General features: G+C 44.5%; 2 protein-coding genes across 3 annotated transcripts in view; both read left to right on the top strand.

Moving 5' to 3' along the window:
* The window catches only part of vps53 (VPS53 subunit of GARP complex), a 26,216-nt gene extending 8,838 nt beyond the window's left edge, over positions 1-17,378 (top strand). Inside the window, exons 7-22 of the mRNA XM_088616531.1 lie at positions 472-591; positions 3,287-3,365; positions 3,613-3,756; positions 4,268-4,410; positions 5,622-5,763; positions 5,939-6,037; positions 6,557-6,651; positions 7,921-8,163; positions 8,764-8,911; positions 9,031-9,113; positions 9,378-9,456; positions 9,964-10,112; positions 10,216-10,285; positions 11,034-11,171; positions 13,881-13,985; positions 14,949-17,378. Of these exons, the coding sequence (XP_088472657.1) occupies positions 472-591; positions 3,287-3,365; positions 3,613-3,756; positions 4,268-4,410; positions 5,622-5,763; positions 5,939-6,037; positions 6,557-6,651; positions 7,921-8,163; positions 8,764-8,911; positions 9,031-9,113; positions 9,378-9,456; positions 9,964-10,112; positions 10,216-10,285; positions 11,034-11,171; positions 13,881-13,985; positions 14,949-15,119 (2,008 nt within the window). The 3' untranslated portion in view covers positions 15,120-17,378. The remainder of the gene's footprint in view (positions 1-471; positions 592-3,286; positions 3,366-3,612; positions 3,757-4,267; positions 4,411-5,621; positions 5,764-5,938; positions 6,038-6,556; positions 6,652-7,920; positions 8,164-8,763; positions 8,912-9,030; positions 9,114-9,377; positions 9,457-9,963; positions 10,113-10,215; positions 10,286-11,033; positions 11,172-13,880; positions 13,986-14,948) is intronic.
* Positions 15,049-21,053, top strand: rflnb (refilin B). 2 transcript variants are annotated; one of them, XM_088616537.1, is made up of 4 exons: positions 15,049-15,178; positions 18,422-18,624; positions 19,251-19,342; positions 19,803-21,053. In XM_088616537.1, the coding sequence occupies exons 2-4, from the start codon at positions 18,424-18,426 to the stop codon at positions 20,134-20,136; spliced, it is 627 nt and encodes a 208-aa protein (XP_088472663.1). In that variant the 5' UTR covers positions 15,049-15,178; positions 18,422-18,423; the 3' UTR covers positions 20,137-21,053. The 2 variants fall into 2 exon arrangements, with proteins under 2 accessions (XP_088472663.1, XP_088472662.1); XM_088616536.1 differs by lacking the exon at positions 15,049-15,178 and adding an exon at positions 17,515-18,315.

Here is a 21,053-nt window from a genome sequence, read left to right as displayed (position 1 = left end):
AGTCTGGAGTGACAAGGTGATAATGTGTCAATGATAAAGCTCAGAAGGAGGGCTCAGTAACAACTTATGGCAGGTGACAAACTGGCGGAGGTTACATAGCCCGTCTAGTTTATTTCTTACTAGCAGCTTATAGATTCAAGGCTCCAGTGACAATGTAGTCAAATATTCCAACATAGGGGTGTAGACATAGAGTGGTGGTAATGAACCTTTATGTGTTCCTCCCAGGGGGGAGTGGTACTTTTTTTTTATAATCCACCCCTCTGTGGGAGACTCTGTGGTTCGAGTAAAACACAAAATGAAATAAAAAGCCAACATCAAGGGGAAATGTTGGTTCACATGTTTTGTATGCATGTCTTTCATAAACGCATGTCAGCTCTCACTGCTGCAAACAGTTCATCTTGAGTTGGGCTCCTGTGCTTGATGTTTGGCCCGATTGTTCTGCTTTGTCATCCCTTTCTCTCTCCATGGTAGGGCTATGACCCGGAGACGGCAGTATGGAGAGGTTGCCAACCTGCTCCAGGGCGTGGTCAATGTGCTGGAGCATTTCCAGAAGTACATGGGCATCCCTCAGATCCGCCAGCTCTCTGAAAGGTACTCCCATCAGCAGCATCTCACGCGTCCTGTACTGAACACTGAAACTGTTACCCAACAGCAGGCACAGCTCACCATTACACCACTCTGGTTATAGAAGCATGTGCACATTTCCTCGTAACAAAGCCCTTTCTGAGCAATTTGCTCAAAAAAATGGCAAACAGGACCAGGTCTTTTCCATTTTGAATTGTTTTTCTTGATGCAGCATGTGACATGCAAAATCTTCTCTGTTTTGTGTGAACACAGTAAAGAAAGCTCTTTAAACGGTGTTCGATGGTCTTGCTTTGAAGCCCATCTTGGCCTATAAAGTCCCAGATTGCAGCCGAGCAAGCCCTTCCCACAGTACCCCAAGTTGTTTGTTTTTAATTTCAAGCAATAAAGGGCTTTTGACTTAACAACACTTAAGACTTCAACCATTAAAGGAAGCATCCATCCACAAATATGATGTTGCCAAATGGCTGACTGAAAATACATTGCCTGTGATCTCGGGCACAGAGCCTGACACCCTGCATTTTAGTGATTTGAGTGTCTCCACTTATTTTTTTGTGGGGGGAATTGGGCATAAAGCCTACCTGTTAATGGTTGGGGGACATGGCGTGTGGGAAACTAGCACCGGTCCCTCAGTCTTCCGCCAGCCAGTGTTTATCAAGGGCTGCAGATGGTGAGAACTGGCCCAGAACCTCCCCCCACACAGACACAGTGCTGTTTGTTTCTGTGTTATCTCTGAAGGGCCACCACATCCTGAATGATACTCACTGGAGTCCTACAGGTGGGTGGTATGTTGTGTAGGATGTCTTTGCTCTGCCTCAGTGATACATTGGAACACCCCTGCTAGCTTTTCAGCCATGCACGATGAAACTGCGTCTCAGCTGTTTAAGAAATGGTCTTACTGTAGGTGGTGTTCTGAATTTTTGGCTGGGTGCATTGAATCCAAAAATTCCTCTTCTTGATTATGGAGGAAAAATGCTTTTAGAAATGATTTGATCTAGGTTTAAGAATGCCAGTGTACTGTGATGGTGATAACTCTCAGCTGTAGCACTTGGAGGATTGTAAAATGAATTTGTTTGAATAATTGAAGAACACTGTCCTGGTCAATCTGTATAATCACAGTAATAAATAAAGTCTGCTTAGTTATAGGTTCTGACACACCACTGACAAACGTTTAGCTTTGGTGGTGGGCTGTGGAAAAAAAAGCCTTGGAAAATACTGGAGTTTGGACCTAGTATTTTGTCTTCGAAACAGCTAAAATGAAAGGGGCTGTTTCAGCCTCTTCTTCACAGCGGGCTGCTCAGAGGATCGTCTTGTGTCTTTCAGAAGCTTAGAGCAAAGCCAGTGTGGTTTCTTGTTTACTCTGAAAGGCACTTGTTGTCTTGGGGGGTGCATTGAGATGCCACACCAAGCAAAACTCCTGGCTTGGTTAAGTAGCTGGAAATTGAATACACATGTGGCATTGGTTTTACTGTGCATGGTCTAGTGCTGTATGTGGTGTCATGTAACTGCAGATAGCATCTGTTTCCTATAGGAATGGGTGGGGAGAAGCCTGATTTCCAAAGATCCGGACTTGTGTTTCCTTAAAGATCCTTTGCTTTGTTTAAGAAATTCAGTCTAAAGCTAAGCTAAAAAAGCAATTGCCACAGTATGCAAAACCTTTTTTATTTCCCTTTCTCAGCATCAATTATGGCTCTCGGCACGCTGCAGCTCTGATTGTCTTCAAAGTGATTTTTGCTGTCAAACTAGAATAAAGGGATAAAGATTTCTTGCAATTGTATCTGCCTGCACAGCCCTTAAAATGCATGTACAGTGCCTTCATGATGCAAAATGTCCATTTGCAATTAAAAAAAAAAGTTTCTAATTTTTAATTGGTATTAGAAAGCTTTGTAGACACTGTTTTTAAAGTGCATGATCTTCTGATTTGCAGATTTTGTTAAAAGTGGGATGCATGATCCTCTGGTTTTTAATGATAATTTATGCATTTATTGATATATTCGATGAATCACAGTGCAGTTGCCAAAAGCTACAGAATTTTCTTTTTACATTTGTAGTGTTTGAATACTTCCATCCATATCCATGTAGTTCTTCAAAGACGAATAATTGATCTTTGTTTTCTCTCCCTGCCCATCGCTCAGGGGAAGATTTTAGTAGAGAAGTGTCAAAAGCCACATTATAAAAGGCCATTTGTTTCCAGGCCTGCCCTTGACTCTGTGCCTGCATCCGGCTCAGCTGTGCTGGGCAGAGTATTTGTGGAGCTGTCTGCCTGTCTTCTTCACTCCTTGCTTGTCTCAGTCCGGGCTGCTGGCTTTGATGCCAGGCCAATGTATGAACCTTGCGGACTGATTGAAAGTAGTGTTGGGATTCTGTGTGTTATCGTGAAGTACGTGGGAAAAACATGTTGGAACGCCAGGCTCTCTGAAAAAGGTGTCAAGGTTTTTTTTTTCTATTCTGCTTGGTCTGTTATTCCATTTTGAGAACTCCTGATAGTGTGAAAACAAAAGTTTTGGTTTCTGTCTAAGCCCCAGGTATAGTGTTTTTTTTCTGTGTAGTGTTCTTATTCATTTTGGGTTCCAGATGAAAGTCAGCTGGTGTTATGGGAGTAATGTTCACATCATTTAAGTATTGAAAATACACGAGATAAGTGAACCTATGCAACACTGGATTGTACTGACCCTTGTGTCTCATTGTTTTAATGAACACACAGAGTGAAAGCTGCACAGAGTGAACTTGGAACTCAGATACTCGCCGATTTTGAAGAAGCTTTCCCTTCCCAAGGGTCAAAGGTGAAGATTTTTTTTTATATTCACGCTTAGACACCACTTCATGTGGCAATACATCTTTTCATTGGCACGATCAATTATGATCACATTTCACTTAATCGTCATTATCTGTAGTCATTATATCATATGCAAGCTTATATCAGAAGATGTATTTCTATTTTGATGCATCCTGTATGCGCAGGAATGCTGGGATCAACAGTCTTGATATGGAAATGTGTAACACTGCTCATCTTTGTCCAATTCTTTCCAGAGGCCCGGGGGTCCCAGTAACGTCCTGCGGGATGCCTGTCTGGTGGCGAATGTTCTCGACCCCCGAATCAGACAGGAAATCATCAAGAAGTTTATCAGGCAGCATCTCTCCGAGTATCTTGTGTTGTTCCAGGAAAACCAAGATGTAAGTCTCAAGTAGGGCCCGCTGAAGGATGTGGCTGTTTTAGCCCTTGGGGGCTTTAGGGATTTTGTTTTGATCATCCTTTTCATCATATTTTAATCATCCTGCTTTTGTGGTTCTTCAGAGGTGCCCTGTCTGACTGTAGGGTCAGAGTCAGATGTAAAAGCAAGAAAGTGTTGGGAGACAAAAGCTTTGTTTCAAGTTCGTGATGCTCAGCCTATCCAGTGGTGTGTGTACTTCAGTGGCAGCAGTGAGAAATGTCCTTAACAAGACATTTCTTTCAGTCACCATACAAACACTACTGATTTCAGCAGCACAGCACCTACAGGTCTGTGATCTGTCAAACTGCACCAAGATGGCAGCAGGATCAATTAGAAAACCCTTCCTGCCAGCACACGGACACTCTGGGCCATGTGCCCGGGCTGTAAACGTGGCATGTTGGTGTAAATGCAATGCTGTAGTGAACGAAACGTTGGAGGAGTTCCACGTCCATACGTGCGTGTTGGCTCCCCAGGTGGCCTGGCTGGACAAAATTGACCGGCGCTACGCCTGGATCAAGCGGCAGCTGGTGGACTACGAGGAGAAGTACGGGAAGATGTTCCCGGCGGAGTGGTGCATGACGGAGCGCGTTGCTGTGGAATTCTGCCACATCACAAGGTGTGCCCTTCGCTCCCTCTGGCTGCCTGGCGCAATGACTCCGAGAGGAAAGGGGGGATACAGGTTTCCCCTCACTTGTGTTTGTGGGGTTGTGTTTCTTTAAAGAAAATGTGGGCATTATACTGTCCATGTCATAACTGCATCATCTCCGTACCTACTGCATACTTGGATTGTCGAGGTATTTACAGGCAGTAGTATTTGTAAAGAGATTTAGACTTTTATATGGTAAATATATCCTGTACTCCTAATTTCAGGATTTTCATTAGCTTAAATAAATAGATAGCAGCAGTTGTGTTATAGACTAAAGTCATTTTAATATGTTTTTCCATTTAAAAAAAATGCATTATTATAAATAAAAAGTAACATTGTAGCTGTTGTTCTCTTAATTTTTTCTGCTTTCAGAAGCATGAAGTTTAAACCTGACTCAAAAATCCCTCTAGTATTTTCTTTTAGGAGTTTGTTTATTTCTGGGAACCCCTCTTACTTTGCTTCCGCAAACTTTTGTAGCCAACTTAATGAGCTCCCCACTGTGGAATAATCAACACAATTTCAATAGCAGGAAAACACTAAGTAGATCAGCCAAAATCCGGTCCTTAATCTCCCCAACATCAGGAGAAGTTTGTAAGTTTTCTGTTTTTTGATCCATGCTCAACAGTACATAATGTTTTTTACAGCCATGGGTAAGTGCATATAAACTGAGAACAGGAAGAACTTCTGTACACAAAGGGTTGTGGGAGTCTAGAACAACCTACCCAGCCGTAGGGTTGAAGCTACCGTGTCTTTGTTCAAGAAGTTGTCATATTTCTTATAGATTTTTGCCTATGCTGTGAACAAATGTGCACATTTTATAGATCTAGATCAGTGCATAAGAACCAGTACTTTTCTCCAAGTTAAAGTCTACCAAATTAAGCTTTGCTTCAATGTAAAAAAAGTTTTTTACATATTTTTTTGCTAAGATTTTTGTCTGTGAAGTAAGTTCTACTCATTTTCTTGGAAGCAGGTAACTGTCATTTCCTTTATGATGGCCTGTTAAATTTGTACTAATGAAGGTGACCAAACAGTTTAGATATTGACAGTAGAAACTGAAGGCTTGGTGGCTTTTAAACAACTGAATCTCTTTTTATGCTTGTATGGACCCGACTGCTCATCTGCTGTGCCGTTTACGCATGTAGAAAGCTCGGTTCTGACTGGCGTCTGGGTCTGTTCATCAGGACCGAGCTGGCCAAGCTCATGCGAGCAAGAGCCCGGGAGATCGAGGTGAAGCTGCTGCTCTTCGCGATCCAGAGAACGACCAACTTCGAGGGGCTTCTGGCCAAGCGCTTCACGGGCAGCACTCTGAGCGACGCAGCAGGGGTGAGGGTCAGGCCCAGGGACCAGTGGAGGGTTTACGTGCAATTCATGCTTGTTTTTAAATCTGTCAGGAAACAATCACTTTTGCAGACCTGATATAAACCTGCTAAAAACCGAACAACCTCTCGGATTTCTCTGGAACGTGTTGGGAATGGGGTTATCGCTGTTCTTTTTCCAGAAAAAGCCAGAGCCGCCCCCACCCTCCACGAACCCTTTTCTGGAGGACGAGCCAGGCAGTGAGGACTCGGTTCTGGAGAAGGAAGAAGAGCTCGAGAGGGTGAGTCCGATCCACCCGTGACCTGTGTCGGGGGTGTTCTCCCTGTACTGTCCGCCGCTGCTCTGCTGGTGTCGAGCCTGTGAGCATGCTTTAATCTTTGAAAGCACTTTCGTTTCAAAGCGTCGCAATGTGGGAGTCATTTTGTTTTTCATTTTTCTCGTGGAATCGCACTGTCACACATTCCAACTTGAGTGACTGAAGCCCTGAGCCTGTGCCTCTCCTTCTTCAGCTGTTCTCCTGCCATTATACTCCTTTTCATTAAAGCATCTTTTATTAAAGGGACCGAGACCTTGCATGAAAAACCCTGTCCGTCGTGATGTCAAGACCAGCGCAGTGCTAATCTTTTAAAGCAGATCTTGTCTGCTTTCCTGTCATAAGCATATGTTTAAAAAGCAGTGGATTCAATGTTTACATCTCAGGGGGAGTTTTGTTCTTTAACTGCTTGTAAGAGATCCTGTTAAAAGATAAACACAGTGGTATTTTCCATGGCGTAAATGACCAAAATTTTCCTCTTCTCAGCCGAAGAAGCCTAAGGCCCCAGACAACCCTTTCCACGGCATTGTGTCCAAGTGCTTTGAACCACACCTCTACGTCTACATCGAGTCCCAGGATAAGTGAGTCACATGCTGGGAAACACGGGAACATGCTGACCTGAAGCAAAGGAGCAGAAGCACACAGCTAAAATAGCAAAACAGTACCAAACAAAATATTATTTTCCTTCAGATTGGGAAGGGTTTTCGGTTTTCTTTGGGGATCCACAAAAAGTGTTGCACTGACCCCTGTGTTTCCTCAAATTAAGTGATTTTACCGGGAAAAACTCCTGGTGACGCATGCTTCTTTTTTGTCTGGGAGGAATAGCATCTTCTGATGAAATCCAAGAAGGGTCTGACAGCCAATCATCATCTTAGGACACTAATTGAGCATGGTCTTCTTGATCACTTTGATGTTTATACAAATAACAGTGAAACTGAGTCAGCCATTCAGTGCAGGAAATAAAGAAGGCGGCACTCACTCACCTCAAGCATGGGATGAATATTCAAGAAGTTAGTCATGCTTCTAAGCAGGTCAAGAAAAGGCTCACACAGGGTTGTAAACAACAGTGTATGGACTGTTGCGCGGAGGCCTTTGTGGCCCTTAGCTGTGCTTTCTCCATCCAAAAATTGGTCTCACTCTCTGTTTGTACACTGAAGTAGAAATGTTTCCCATTAGTTGCATGACCACAGAAGCTTCAGACTGACTGAAAAGTGCCTCATCAGCAGATTGCACCTCTTCCCACAATCTCTAGTGCTCCGCTGCAAGATTTGTGAAGGAGGGAGAGAGCATTTGGGTTGGGGGGATAATTTAGGATTTTCCAATTATCTGTGGGCTGGAAGTAGCTGAGCATGAGAGATGCAGTTTTTCGGTCCCTGCCTCTGCTTCAGACCAGGAATCTAATTCCTGGGCCTGTCCTGGATGATCTGTTCTCATTGTTCAGTTTGTCGTCTGTCCATGAGCAGAACAGAAAAAGATCTTGTTCCAGCTGTAAAATGCTGTAAAAAGCTTTCCCTGTTCAAAGGGACTGCACAGTTTTTCATTATCTCCATCTTATTTTATGGTGCTTCCAAAGTTACTACCACAAAATCTAGTAGAATTAAACAGAGTAGCATTTTCTCTAAGATAATATAATTAAGTTACAAAACAGATTATATTACCAGAGCTCTACCAGACATTTTGACTTCAGGTGGACTTGGATGACCTGATTAGTACACAAAAGTTGGTGAGGAAACTGGACAATTTCACTTTGTTCCTTCTCTTTGGATGGCACTGTGTACTACAGCCTCTACCTTCATTATTACTGCTCCTTTTCACCTTCTGTGGTTTCCTCTGTATTGTGTGTGTTTCAGAAACTTGGGGGAGCTGATCGACCGGTTTGTAGCAGATTTCCGCGCGCAGGGCCCCCCGAAAGTGAACTCCGAGGAGGGGGGGGCCGTGCTGCCCAGCTGTGCAGACCTGTTTGTCTACTACAAGAAGTGCATGGTGCAGTGCTCCCAGCTGAGCACAGGGGAGCCCATGATCGCTCTGTCCACTATCTTCCAGAAGTACCTCCGCGAGTACGCTTGGAAGATCCTCTCCGGGAACCTGCCCAAGTGAGCGCTGTACCACCTGATGTGATGGGACACTTTCTGTGATCTCGCTTTGCTAGAAAGCAAAAGGAACTATGTGGTTGATTAAAGATGTGCTTTCAAATTTTTCTTTTAAAGTATCTGTTTAGTTTGCCTCTGTTTTTAATGACTGGGTATTTTTACAGACATAGTGCTGGTGACTGTGTGTGAACTAAGAGCTACAGCAGATTACGGTTTACGTCACACTTTGGAACATGATAAACGGAAGAGTCACTGCAGTGTAATGCCTGTTATAACCATTATCCATTGAATTTTAGTTAAGTCCACTTGGCAGTTTATAAAGCTATAAAGATTTTGTACAATTATTGAACTTAGGGTAACTACTGACAGTTAACATTATGTATAGAAAAACACTGATAATATCAGAAGGTAGTTATCACATTGGATATTGTGCTTTGTAAATTTTGTATTTTATAAATCCTTTAAATAAGTTAAGTAGCGTAGAAAAAAAATATTAAAAGCTTACTGGTCTTGCTGTGGTTATATGGTTGGGATTCCAAAGCTTGCAGAGCTTCTTGTGCTGCGTGCAGCTGTGAGCTGTGTCTGCTCTTTATCATTGTGTAGGACCAGCAGTAGCAGTGGGGGTCTGACCATCAGCAGTCTGCTGAAGGAGAAGGAGGGCTCAGAGGTGGCCAAGTTCACCGTGGAGGAGCTGTGCCTGATCTGCAGCATCCTCAGCACCGCCGAGTACTGCCTGGCCACCACGCAGCAGGTCAGCACGCAGTGGCACAGTCTCCTGGCAAACTGGCACGCTCTGCAGGAAAGAACCTCCTGGGCAGAGCAAGATCCGAATGCCCCTCAGCCCTAATTTTCATGTTTTGTCCCCCCTAGCTTGAAGAGAAGCTGAAGGAGAAAGTTGACAAGAGCCTCGCAGAGAGGATTAACTTGACGGGGGAGATGGACACCTTCAGCACGTAAAGTTCGCCTCATCCATTCTCCGTCGGCTCTGATGCTGTTCCATATCCAGGATGTGGGCAGGGTGCTGTCGATAGCACTTCTGAGGAAGAAACGTAATATAGTCTGTTTTTGCCGTATGTTGCAAAATATAGCCTTTTTTTTTGCATCATTTTGTCTGATGAGTGTGGGAGGCACGTGGATTTGAAGCGGATAAGATACATCAGGGTGTTAAAAAAAGAGGAAATATTAACAAGAATAGTCATGTGTGTTATGTTTCATAGTGTGATATCAAACAGTATCCAGCTCCTTGTCCAGGACCTGGACGCAGCCTGTGACCCTGCTCTCTCCGCCATGAGCAAGGTAGGTCACTGTAGAGAGCTTCTCCTGTTGCCTGGCACTGTCATTGTAATGACCTAGAATTTGCATGCTGGTAGAAGTTGGTGTTTCTGATTAATAAGACACAAGCCCATTTTAACAGTCATTTTTGGCCATTATATAATATAAAACTTTTTTAGTAGAATGTTTATCATGATTGTCTGCCAGTTATTCGGCAGTTTCTTATCATGTCAGAGAGATGTTCTATAAATTGCATTTTTAATATATCTGCATACTGCGTACTGCGCAGTCTGGCTGACTGTACAGGTACTGAATTGCAATTGCTATCTAGATTACAGACATCCTTCAGGCCCTATGCCTGATCACTCAGCAGCAGCTGTTGAAGTGCCCAGCATTTTGAAACACTGTCAGCCCAACAGAGATCCATTAGCAGTCATTTGTGGCCATTGCCAGTGCTTTGCTTCAAAGGTTTTAACAAAAAGGCTTTTCCTAGGATCTCTTTTAATTGAGACTGTTCTGCACTGTGACCAGATGCCGTGGCAGAACGTGGAGCACGTGGGGGACCAGAGCCCCTATGTCACCTCCGTCATCATGCACATCAAACAGAACGTCCCCGTCATCAGAGACAACCTGGCCTCCACACGCAAGTACTTCACCCAGTTTTGCATCAAGTTTGCCAAGTGAGTATCTCGGTTTCCTTTTTGAGACGCAAGCACATTGTTTTTTTAGAAGACTTTTTCTAATTCCATTCCCTTATTTTACGGTTTTCTCTCGCCCTCGCAGCTCTTTTATTCCGAAGTTCATCAACCACTTGTTCAGGTGCAAGCCTATCAGCATGGTGGGAGCGGAGCAGGTACAATAAGGGGGGAGACTGGGGCTCCTGGCAGGGAGGCTCTGGAAAGGACAGTCGACAGGGCTTCCTGAATGATGCAGGCCCCTTACCCCTTCCTGTTTCAAGAAAAGCCTTGCAGAATCTCTGTTTCATTCGTGTGGCTCACTGTCACCAGGAGAAATCTGGCTGGTTTCAGTTTTTAAGTAAATGTTTCCAAATCCTGAACCAAATCCTTCATCTGCAGTCCATTAAACGTTAATGTTAATAGCATCCACGTTAGGTTATAATGGTGATATCTAGTGTTGCAACCACAAAGGTTCAGAGTAACGTTAATCTGTTTAAGATACTTCAAAAGCAGCTGAACAAATATTTGGGATTATTCAACTATTAGGTGTTAAATTATTATCATTGTGAAAAAACAGCTGTTGGAATATAAAACTTTATTTAGTGGAGGGCTTATCAAGATTATCTGCTTGTTATTCAAGTTTCTCACCATATCAGAGAAATGGTCTATAAATTGTATTTTTAGTATATATGCATACCTGTCTGGCCGACTAACTGAGTTGCTATTGGTATCTAGATTACAGACATCATTCAGGCTCCATGCCTGTCCACTCAGCAGCAGCTGCTGAAGTGCCCAGCATATTGAAATACTGTCGACCCAACGGAGAATAAAGATTATTAGTGCTGGGACCTGAATGGGCAGACTGATTATCTAGTTTCTTATGAAGAAAAATATATTGAATCTGGTCTTCCTGTGTTTTGGCAGCTGCTGCTGGACACCCACTCCCTCAAAACAGTGCTGCTGGATCTGCCCTCCATTGGGTCCCAGGTGGTCCGCAAAGCACCTGCCAGCTATACCAAGATCGTTGTGAAAGGCATGACGCGCGCAGAGATGATCCTGAAGGTGGGCAGCTGTTTTCTGTGTGCAAATCCACTTTGCAGTTACTTAGGAGCTGTGGTCTTTGATATTGCACGTGTCAATGCTTCGTCATGCAACTTGCTGCGCTCCCACCTCAGGTAGGTGAGTGGAATATACAGGGCACACACGTGCTTTTTGAAAACCCGACAGAAGGGGGAGGCTAATCTGCTACATTCAATTTTCAGAAAACAGATTCCTCCATTAAGGTTCTTTCCATCCCTTTATTTTGCTTGTGCTCACTCTTTAGGAAGAATAATTGACTAAAACCTTGATACCTGGTATGCTTAACATTGTAAATAATGGTTCATGCATTAAACAAGACTGCAGGTTTGTTACTGTGTACCCTCAGCGGGCTCCATATTACTTTAATCATAGCATACCAGCACAAGGTAGATGTCTAAGAACAGCTAAAGGAAGCGAGAAGCAGCTGAGGCACAAGCATCATGTGCAGGGTTTGATGAGAGGGCAGCTGCCAGCAGACGGCTTGTTGAGTTAGTGTCTGGGCCTCTGGCCTCCAAATATACAGAGCCGCAGGGCCCTCCTGAGAGTCTAGCATAAACACAGCTCGTCTCCCAGCCTGCTGGCCCAGCTGTGGCCCAGAGATACAATGGCATGCGCCTCACCCTCCCAGCTCTTTGTCCGCAGTCTCCCCTCCTAGATTCCCCATGTCGGGAATTCACTTTCATCCTTTCCTAATCATTCTAGGGCATTTTCAGATCAGTCCAGGTACTAAGAGACTTGTCTGTTTTTATCGGAGTTTTTTTTTCCATGTGCATTGGTTAGAAAGCAAAAGGCACCTCAAGACTTGTATGATTAGACAGTTGCTACGAATTTGACAGTGCATTTCAGCATAGAAATACGTACATTAAAGAATACTAGGAAGGTCATGCTATAAACACTTTTCTGCGCTAATGTGTTTGACACAATTAAATGTTGAACAGACACGCAGTCAAGTTCTGTGTGTGTTTTCTCAAAGTGTTGATAGAAGGTTTCCTGTGAGGGTCTTGGGAAGTTGAAGGACACTGTTAGCCTTATCCTACACTTTGAGAAAGTGTACACCGAATGCATCTGTTTTTTTACTTCATGTTTAATTAACTTTACTGACCCAGATATCTTGAAAGTAATTGTTACCATCTGTGGTGCATGCTGAAAGTGCTTTGCAAATAACACTATTTGTAAGAAAATCTAAAATAAAGCTTATCAATTCTTTCACTCCAGTTAAACTGAAACGGGGCAGGAATATCCAATTATTTATTAATGTATTTATTGACAATGGTGTAATTACAGAAGATGTCTCCTCTCCTGCTCTTAACAGTTATTTTCTTGCAAAAAAAAGTTCAGGTGTAGTTTTTCTTACTCTCTAAGAAGAACATGCACACTGGTTTATGCAACAATTTTGACCTCTGTTATATTACAAGGTTTCTGATAAGAATTTCCAAAGTGCTAGTGTCTGACCACCATCTAACATGTTGTATGAACACCCTTTTTTGGGTTCATATTCTTATCTCCTTGCCGTTTTCTCTCGTAGCTCCTTATGCTGTAAAATAGTGAAATATGAAATGCAGCCCATGTCCTGTGACTTGAGTGTTTTCCCCAAGCTCATTTTGCCATGGCCCTCTCCCTGCTGCAGTTGACTGCTTCTTGGGAGTGAATGGAAAATCCAGCCCCAGGCTTGGGTTTTACAACCTAACCACAGCAAGGCCCCTTCAGCTCCTTGGATCGCGGCCAGGACAGTTGCTAAGTAAATCATTCAGCCGAGGGGAAGAACCCTTGGAATTCCAGACAGTCCCCTGCCATTCCGTGTCCTTCTCTCTCCCCACCCGCACAGCTATTCCTGCCCCCCACCCGGGTGCCGTACACAGCAGGAGCTGCGGACTTCTGTCGGCTCGTACCCAGACGTCACGCACTTGCTTTAGTAACGAGATATAAATAATGCTCAAAGCCCTGTTACCAATTTTCCTCAGTCTTTTTTTTTTTTGGTCCCATAAGAAAGACATTTAGCATAACTGACTTGGTTCTAGACCACTTTGCAATCAAGATTAGGCTTTTCTGATGCCAGTGCGCAGTGGATTTTCAGAGGTTTTCATTAAATTAAAGCTTTTATTGTTTCATTTAACCATTTGGTTTGCTCCTTAAAATGAATCATCTTGTATAGTACAGTAGTACATGTATAGTACATGGTATTCAATGCTACTGATACATTACCTGTCCTTTCCCATTTGAAATTTAAACTTTTTGTAGAGTATTCATGACTGTGCTGTGTAATTCCTTTTGTATACAAATAGTATAGTAATAGTCTGTTTTTCTGAAATAGCTGCCATTTTTAAAAACTTAAAAATCCTTTGCAATCTGTTTTTGAGGATTCTGTTTTACAGATGTAGAATTTGCAGCTTGTTGTTTAACTGGCTCCATATTGTCCATATTCAATCAGCTTAAATTCAGCTCATATAAGTAAATATTTTTATTTATTCTATTACATTGTGTTCTGAAGTTCGCTTACAGTGGATCTTTTTTTACTTTTTTTTGTCTGAAAGCATTTTTTTTCTCATGATATATTGAACTAATCTCCTATTCTTGTCCAAAACAGTGTTTAAAGTTCTCCTTCTCCCCCCTCTTCCTGTCGGCACTGTAGCAGCTCTCTTAGCCTGCCTGCAGACTAGGTCTGACCTCACCCGAGCTGCTCTGTCTCCCCAGGTGGTCATGGCCCCCCACGAGCCCTCTGTTGCGTTTGTGGACAACTACATCAAGCTGCTGGCCGACGGAAACCCGGAGACATTCCAGAAGATCCTCGACATGAAGGCAAGCCCTGGCGCCACAGTCCGTTTCCCACACCGTCTCTCATGCGATGTCCGAGCCAGAGCCGAAACACCACATTAATATCTTGCTCCGGAATAATTAATAACTCCTTACACTTATATATTGCCCTTCTGGACACGCCACTCAAAGCGCTTTACAGGTAATGGAGACTCCCCTCCACCACCACCAGTGTGCGGCCCCACCTGGGTGATGGGACAGCAGCAAAGTGCACCAGTACGCTCCCCACACACCAGCTCTGGAGGAGAGCAGAGTGATGAAGCCAGTTAGGGAGATGGGGATTATTAGGAGGCCATGATTGGTAAAGGCCAATGGGGAATTTGGCCAGGGCGCCAGGGTTACACCCCTACTGTTTTCAAGAGACACCCTTGGAATTTTAATGACCACGGAGGGTCAGTACCTCAGTTTTGTGGGCTGCCAGCTGTGAGCTGCAGGGTGGATATGGCTGCAAAGTATTCAAACACGTCATCTTCACCCCTCTCCAAATCTAATTTTATTTTGTGAACTAGGTTAGGCGCTTTCAGATTCAGTTCATAGCCCCCCAAAACACGGAGGGATTCCATTTGGCATAATAGTTTGTAAATGTATCTTAAAATAATGCTGGATATTTGATATGGGGGATTTTAAGATCTTCAGCAGTGTGAACATTTCAGTGGTCTAGCTGAATCTTACTCAGCTCTTTTGGTTTTGTCCTACTTAGCGTGGAGAGAATATGGATTCCTTCTTCATTATTTACTCTCAAGCTTCATTTCTTAGTTTGTGCCACTTCAAATACCTCTCATCCTATGTGAATTCGGGTTGTAGAAAATAAAGGTGTACTGAAAGTTATGCTGTAAAACGGACTCAGAGAGAGCATAAAAGGAGGTGCCTTTCTCCAGGACTCTGGGGATGGGAGGGTTCCTCTTTCCTGACTCCTCTGTTTCCCACTCCCCCCTGCTTCTCTCGCAGGGCCTGAAGCGCAGTGAGCAGAGCAGCGTGCTGGAGCTCTTCCGGCAGAGGCTGCCCACTCCCCCCTCCGGCGCGGACGGGGGCTCCTCTCTGTCCTTCAGCACCCCCACGCCCGAGCAGGAGTCCTCCCGGATCCGCAAACTGGAGAAGCTCATCAAGAAGAGACTGTGAGCTCGGGACCGGGTCATCTCCTGCCTCTCATTTTCACCTTCTCTATTGCTGAACCACCGGTAAACATCTCCAGCCCCCCTCCTGAAGAGAAATGTCAGACATCTTTTTGTATATGCAGTTACATTAGCGTTCACTTGATATTAGTGAAGATGTAAAATTAAGGAAAAAATGTATTAATTCTGCTGTCATCATAGCAGATCATTGAAGATGTAACTGTCTTTGTTTATTTATTGGGCTTTTTTTCCTTCTGTTAGGCCCTTTTATACATGTGATTACAGGGAAAAGCATGTTTCTGGATTTCATTACTACAATGAAACAAATTAAGTTCCTCCAAACCATGATGTAGTGTTGAGTTATACCTCTACAGCCTTTTCTGACCCGCTGTCTTTTTCTTCCAATGTATAACTCCAATTTAGGCATATGATTGTTGTGGACTATATGCTATACAAAGGATTAAGTACAAGTTAAGATAGATTAAGATAGGGATCCGTTTAAGAAGCATGTCATGTACATAATTTCACAGTGCTTCACAGGAACTCAAGAATGGTTACAGGATGAGGCCAGGTGACCCATCTATCTTATTTTGCATAAAACATCCCAAGAGATGATCGTGCATCCGGCATTACTGCAGTAAGAATCAACTGCTGCCTGACTTCCTTTGCAGATGGCACAGGGGGCAGCATGTTAAAATTGGAACACCCACTGCTCATCAATTACAAGAGTTTTTTTTTTCCCTCTTGATCAAGTTGTATACTTCGTGCACGACATTACAACCTTAAACTTCCAACCCAGAAAGGACCCCAAGACTTTCTGACCCCCAAGTTACAACGGGAACCACATTTTGTGGTGTTGCTCTTTTCTTTCCTTTCCCAGGCTGCTTTGCAAATTGAAACCAGCTCTGGCCTGTTAGCCCTGGTGGCTTGCCAGGACTTAAGAGACGGGGGGGGGAATAAAACGTGCTTTCAACGTGCTGACTTGTTTAACAACCACTTCCCTATTTAATCTCTTTTGCAGTTTCCTTCTGGAGTTTATCAGTGTTAATCTGAGAGCCCTGCCGGAACGCAGATTAGACCACAAAGAAGGGAGTGCTGTGCGCTAATTAGAGCTTGTTTCAGAAGCAGGGGAATAGAATTGTATAAGGCTGTGGTCAAGGGGTATTTGGCAGCTGATCTGGGGGAGGTTTCAAAACACTGAGAATAGATTCAGGTTCCATGAGCGTATAGTGTTCCCTTTTTCTTAACCTGTTTTCGGAAATCTTGGACTTTTGGAAATCCTGTTTTTAACCCCACCCAACCTCCCCCCTTCCCCATCCCGTACAGGAACAAGGAAACTTGAGTACCCTTTGACCCCTCTGTGAGTTCAGAATGTCTGCCTGCCTGGCTTTCACCTTTTCTCAGAGGGGATCGATGAGCCAGAAGGAGGGAACTCTGCCTGGGTGTTCTCTGCCCAGCCCTCTGGGATACAAGCTCAACGTGGTGACAGTCTCAGGCAAATAAACGCCAGACAATCACCCTGACCCACCGAAAGCAAAGGTCAGGAGTAACGTTTCCAAAGGTGTACCCAGCTAGCCATTTTCTATTACATCACTGTGACGGAAATTTAAGATTAAAGCCTCCTCTCGCAATGGTGTGTAAAGTAACAGAATTAAGACGGAACATCTTGTGATAGCATGCCTATCAGTGCAGGGGCCCTGGGTTCACTTCCAGAGCTGGGGTGCTGTCTGCTTGGAGTTCCTCTGGGTGCACTGGTGTCCTCCCGCAGTCCAGAGACATACTGATGGGTTAATTGGCTTCTGGGGAAATGGGCCCTGGTGCGAATGCGCGCATGTCTGAGTTTCTGTGCGTGCGTCTGCCCTGCGATGGACTGGCGCCCCGTCCAGGGTGTACCCTGTTGCTTGCTGGGATAGGCTCCAGCTTCCCACAACCCTGAAGGGACGAAGACGGATGGATCTAGTGATAACTTTTACATCCTGGAGTGCTGCAGGAGAAGCCATTCTCTTACAGGGAGGTTTAAGTACCAGAGCTCTGTCTCCAGTTTTCAAACACTGATCTGTAAACATCATCAGAATGTAAAATATAACAGTGGCTAGTGCACTATTCTGAAAGACTTGTTAAAAACATGTTTAAATGTAGATGTCCAGTTCTGCTGCTGTACATATTTCTGTCTCATAACTGCTTTGTGAATTTTCAGAAAAGCTGTAATGCAGGACTATAACAGCTGGTAACGATATGACACTAATAAATCATACATTTAACAAGACTGCTGCTGTTTTTCTAACTCACGGTTCAGACATTTTTTGTAAGTACGGGACACTCTTTTTCCATAAAAAGGCGACGTTCATTTTGGTAAAGTTTTGAAATTAGATGGGAGTTCGGTTGTGCTTTAATTAGTTCAGACAAGTTGTACCTGTGTAAAAGGCTATGCTCAGCAAGTATCGACTTATAAGACTTTTCACCTTTTTAATTCAGATGATGTAACACAAAAAGTAAAAAAAAAATACCAGGAATAACACAAGCTGTATTGAAAGCTAATGATTTATGTATCTAATTGAAAGCACGCTGAAATAATTCTGCCCACCTTATCCAAAGACTCGTCAGACAGCGGGGTGTGAGCTTGGAACGGCATCTTTCCATTAAGTCTAGTCTGATAAGGTAAAAGTATTTGCGGGTGAAAAATCCTGAAACGTTTTTTCCCCCCTTCGTGCGCCTACAACTCCAATCAGCGATGGGAGGCAGTTTAAAAGGCGTTTCCTTCCCCACGAGTGCTTGTGAAACAATGAGTCTCAGAAGAGAGCCGAGTCAGGCAGGCAGACAGGCAGGGCTCTCCGCAATCTGACATGTAGCTGATTAAACCGTACAAGATACAATATTTATACTCCACTGACTGCAATCGCTGGACTGAATGCGAATTTATCAATTGGCTAACGCGTCAATGTTTGATTATTGTTAAGATATGCAAGATTGTTTTTTCTTTCCTTGGAAGTCAGAAATCAATTAGGTAGCGGTGTAAAGTGCCTTGTCTTGGTCTTAGAAATAAAAAAGATCCTGCTTTTTGCGTCTTGCTTGGCGACACAAATTATATGGGCTTCCAAGTGCAATACCGATTGTTTTCAAAGCATAGATTCGGATTTTGTTTCATTTACCGGCGTAAATATTTTTCTGCTCGTTTCATTTCACCTATACTACTTCGCTTCTAGGTAGGTGTAGATAAGTCTCCGTGACAGTCGTTTTTTTTATGGGAGAGCGGTCGAGGTGCGTTTAAGGACAGCATAAAAACAGTGTAATTTTTTAAATAAACCACAGCAATGGTGGGCAGACTCAACCTGCAGCATGTGTCCGACGACGACCCGCTCAACATGAGGCGCAAAGCGGAGAAGGTGCTGGACAGCCCGGACTCGGGTTTGCCCCCAAGTCCCGGCCCGAGCGCCTGGCTGCCATCTCCGGTCAGCGGCGACAGAGGAGCGTGCGGTGGCATCGCCGAAGCCGAGACCAGGAAAGAGCCCGCGGTACGCAGCCTGCCCTGGCTGGTGTTATCTCACTCGGGACGTTACCAAACTCCCCATGCAAGCCGCTGCTGGGTTTAGGAAACTTTGCCAGCGTGTCAGTACAACAGAAGGAATTGCGTAAGACGAGTATCTGTATCGCAGCTCAACGCGGAGGGAGATGCAGCGGGCGAGCCGCAGGGATAACAAGGGTTTGATGTTTCACATCCAATTTGAGTTTAGACGTGATAAGATTTGACAAATGGGGGCGATCATGTTATGATCACTAAATCTGTCATGAAGCATACGGCTTCACAACTTCAGCCTCCCCCGTGTCCTTTCATTGTGCTAAAGACGTATTACAATTTACCAAGCGAACGATGTACTTTTTAAACCCGTTTGCTTGTCTCTTAGCATCCCGGAACGCCGCTATTTCAGAGTTATTCCAGGTTAAATTCTGTCTGTGCGCAATGGAGAGAACCTCAAGCTCACCTCTGTGAACGTCTGGTCTCAGAAACGTCACATTCGACACAAATGTGTTGTTGTTGTTGCTGGCAGGACGTTTTGCGCTGACAGGTCCCTCACTTGCTCCCTCATAACACAGGGCTTCGACATCATTTTGCTGACAGCTCTGCTTTGTACCTCGACAGCCTCCTGTTCCTTCTTCGTCGGTCCCCCGGCTGCATCTGCTGTCCTATGGAGAGGGAGTTCTGGTTGATCCACTGCCGCCGAAAGAAATCAGGTAACTTCTGCCCTCCGAACTAGCAGGGCAGCTACACGTATATATTTCTATCGCATTGGCTTATTTGGGCTGCCCTGCACCCACAAAGGTGGATATAATTAAAGCACTGTTGCATTGAATTTTTACATCAAATATTTTGCATGAACGTGAAATTCCATGGTTTGGGATTTTTTTACAGCTTATGAAAATGTGACTTAATGACTACTGTACAGTATATCCCAGAGACTGGTGTCTCATCCATTAACGTCAAGAGTAGGAAAAGTCAGCAGAAAAATGAAGATGCTCTACAGTAATGTGAAATCCATCTCCCACTCAGTTCCAGATTCTGCGGTGTTTGCCAGCTGGTATTTTGTCCAGGCAAAGACCTCGCCTGAGCCTGGTGGGAGAAGGGGGGTATCTTTTTAACCCATGCCATGCTGATTGCAATGATGCTGATGCCATCCACTGTCTCTCTGTGCAGGTACAAGTCGTCTGTGCGCTACGAATCAGACAGCCATTACATCCACCACGTCTCCCTGAGGCCTGTGGGCTTGGGTGTGTCCTCCTGCAGCCAAACGGTGATGGTGCTGCCCGACCGGACCTGGCGCCGCTACAAGACCCAGCTGGAGTTCCAGCCCCGCCAGCGGGCCCTGCGCTACCAGAGCACCACGATCGTGTACCCCAAACGCACCCGGGCCGTGTACACCACCAGACTGCAGTACGACTGCCCCCGGCTGGCCAGGCGCTTCCTGGCCAAAGTCGAAATGGAGGCTAGCGAGGCGGAGGCCATCCCCGGTCCGTCAGCTGCTGTCTGAGCCCGATTCGCCACACATCAAGAACAAAATGGCGGCTGCAGCCCCGCCTGGAAGACTGTTTGCAACAGCAGCTTTTTGGTCAAACCAAGCTCGCAGCCAAGCTGAAATGCTAACGAGAAGACACCTTCCACGCTGCGCAGACGCTACTCTTTGAGCTCCAGATGGTGCAAAGATGTTGCTTGACAAAATAATCAATAGAAGATTTTTTGGGGGAGATGGTTTTACTCTGCCTGTGTGGTACGGCTGAAGGTTGACATGTTCCGGTTTAGTGGGGGATTGTGGGACTTGCATCACGCCACAGCCAGTCTTGGCCGATGCCCACAGGTGTGCTTTGTGCTGAGGTTCTCTTTTACAGGAAGTGTTAGGAATGTGGAGAGGGGAAGCAGAAGTCCTGGAAGTCTGGGATGTGGTGGTTTTCTAGCTCACAAGTCAAGCTGGGTTTCTGAAAGTAATATTCGACACACACTAGGCGAAATAAAAATATCTACGGTGAAGCAGAACAGCTGTATCAGACAATTAATTGCACTTTTAATTATGATCACACAACCTTCATCTGTTCTTCTGCTGAAAGGCAGGGTCCAGTGGAGATGGAGATCCAATGGCTGTTGTGATAAGTGCGATGCTCATCTACCTTGCCGGTAATTTAATGCTGTCAAACGAGTGGTTTCCAGCACGCAGTGGCCAGTGAGTGTGGTTTGAAACACAGGCTCGCTGTCATTATCAGTTGTGAAAGGCCCCAGGCTGGTAACGAAATCTTGTGGTCTTAGTTTCTGATCCCTACTGTATGTAATGGTCTGTCTTGAAATAGTGCTAATACAGATACTAAGCTAACGTTTCCTTGCTTGTATGAGAAATATCTGCAGTACATGCAAAAGCTCAAAATAAAGATGCGCTTACTTGCTGTTGATGTTTTTGGA

Source organism: Lepisosteus platostomus, chromosome 22 (genome assembly GCF_059453375.1).
Source record: "Lepisosteus platostomus isolate fLepPlt1 chromosome 22, fLepPlt1.hap1, whole genome shotgun sequence".
Lineage (NCBI taxonomy): Eukaryota > Metazoa > Chordata > Actinopteri > Semionotiformes > Lepisosteidae > Lepisosteus > Lepisosteus platostomus.
This window is presented reverse-complemented; position numbering and strand designations above follow the sequence as displayed.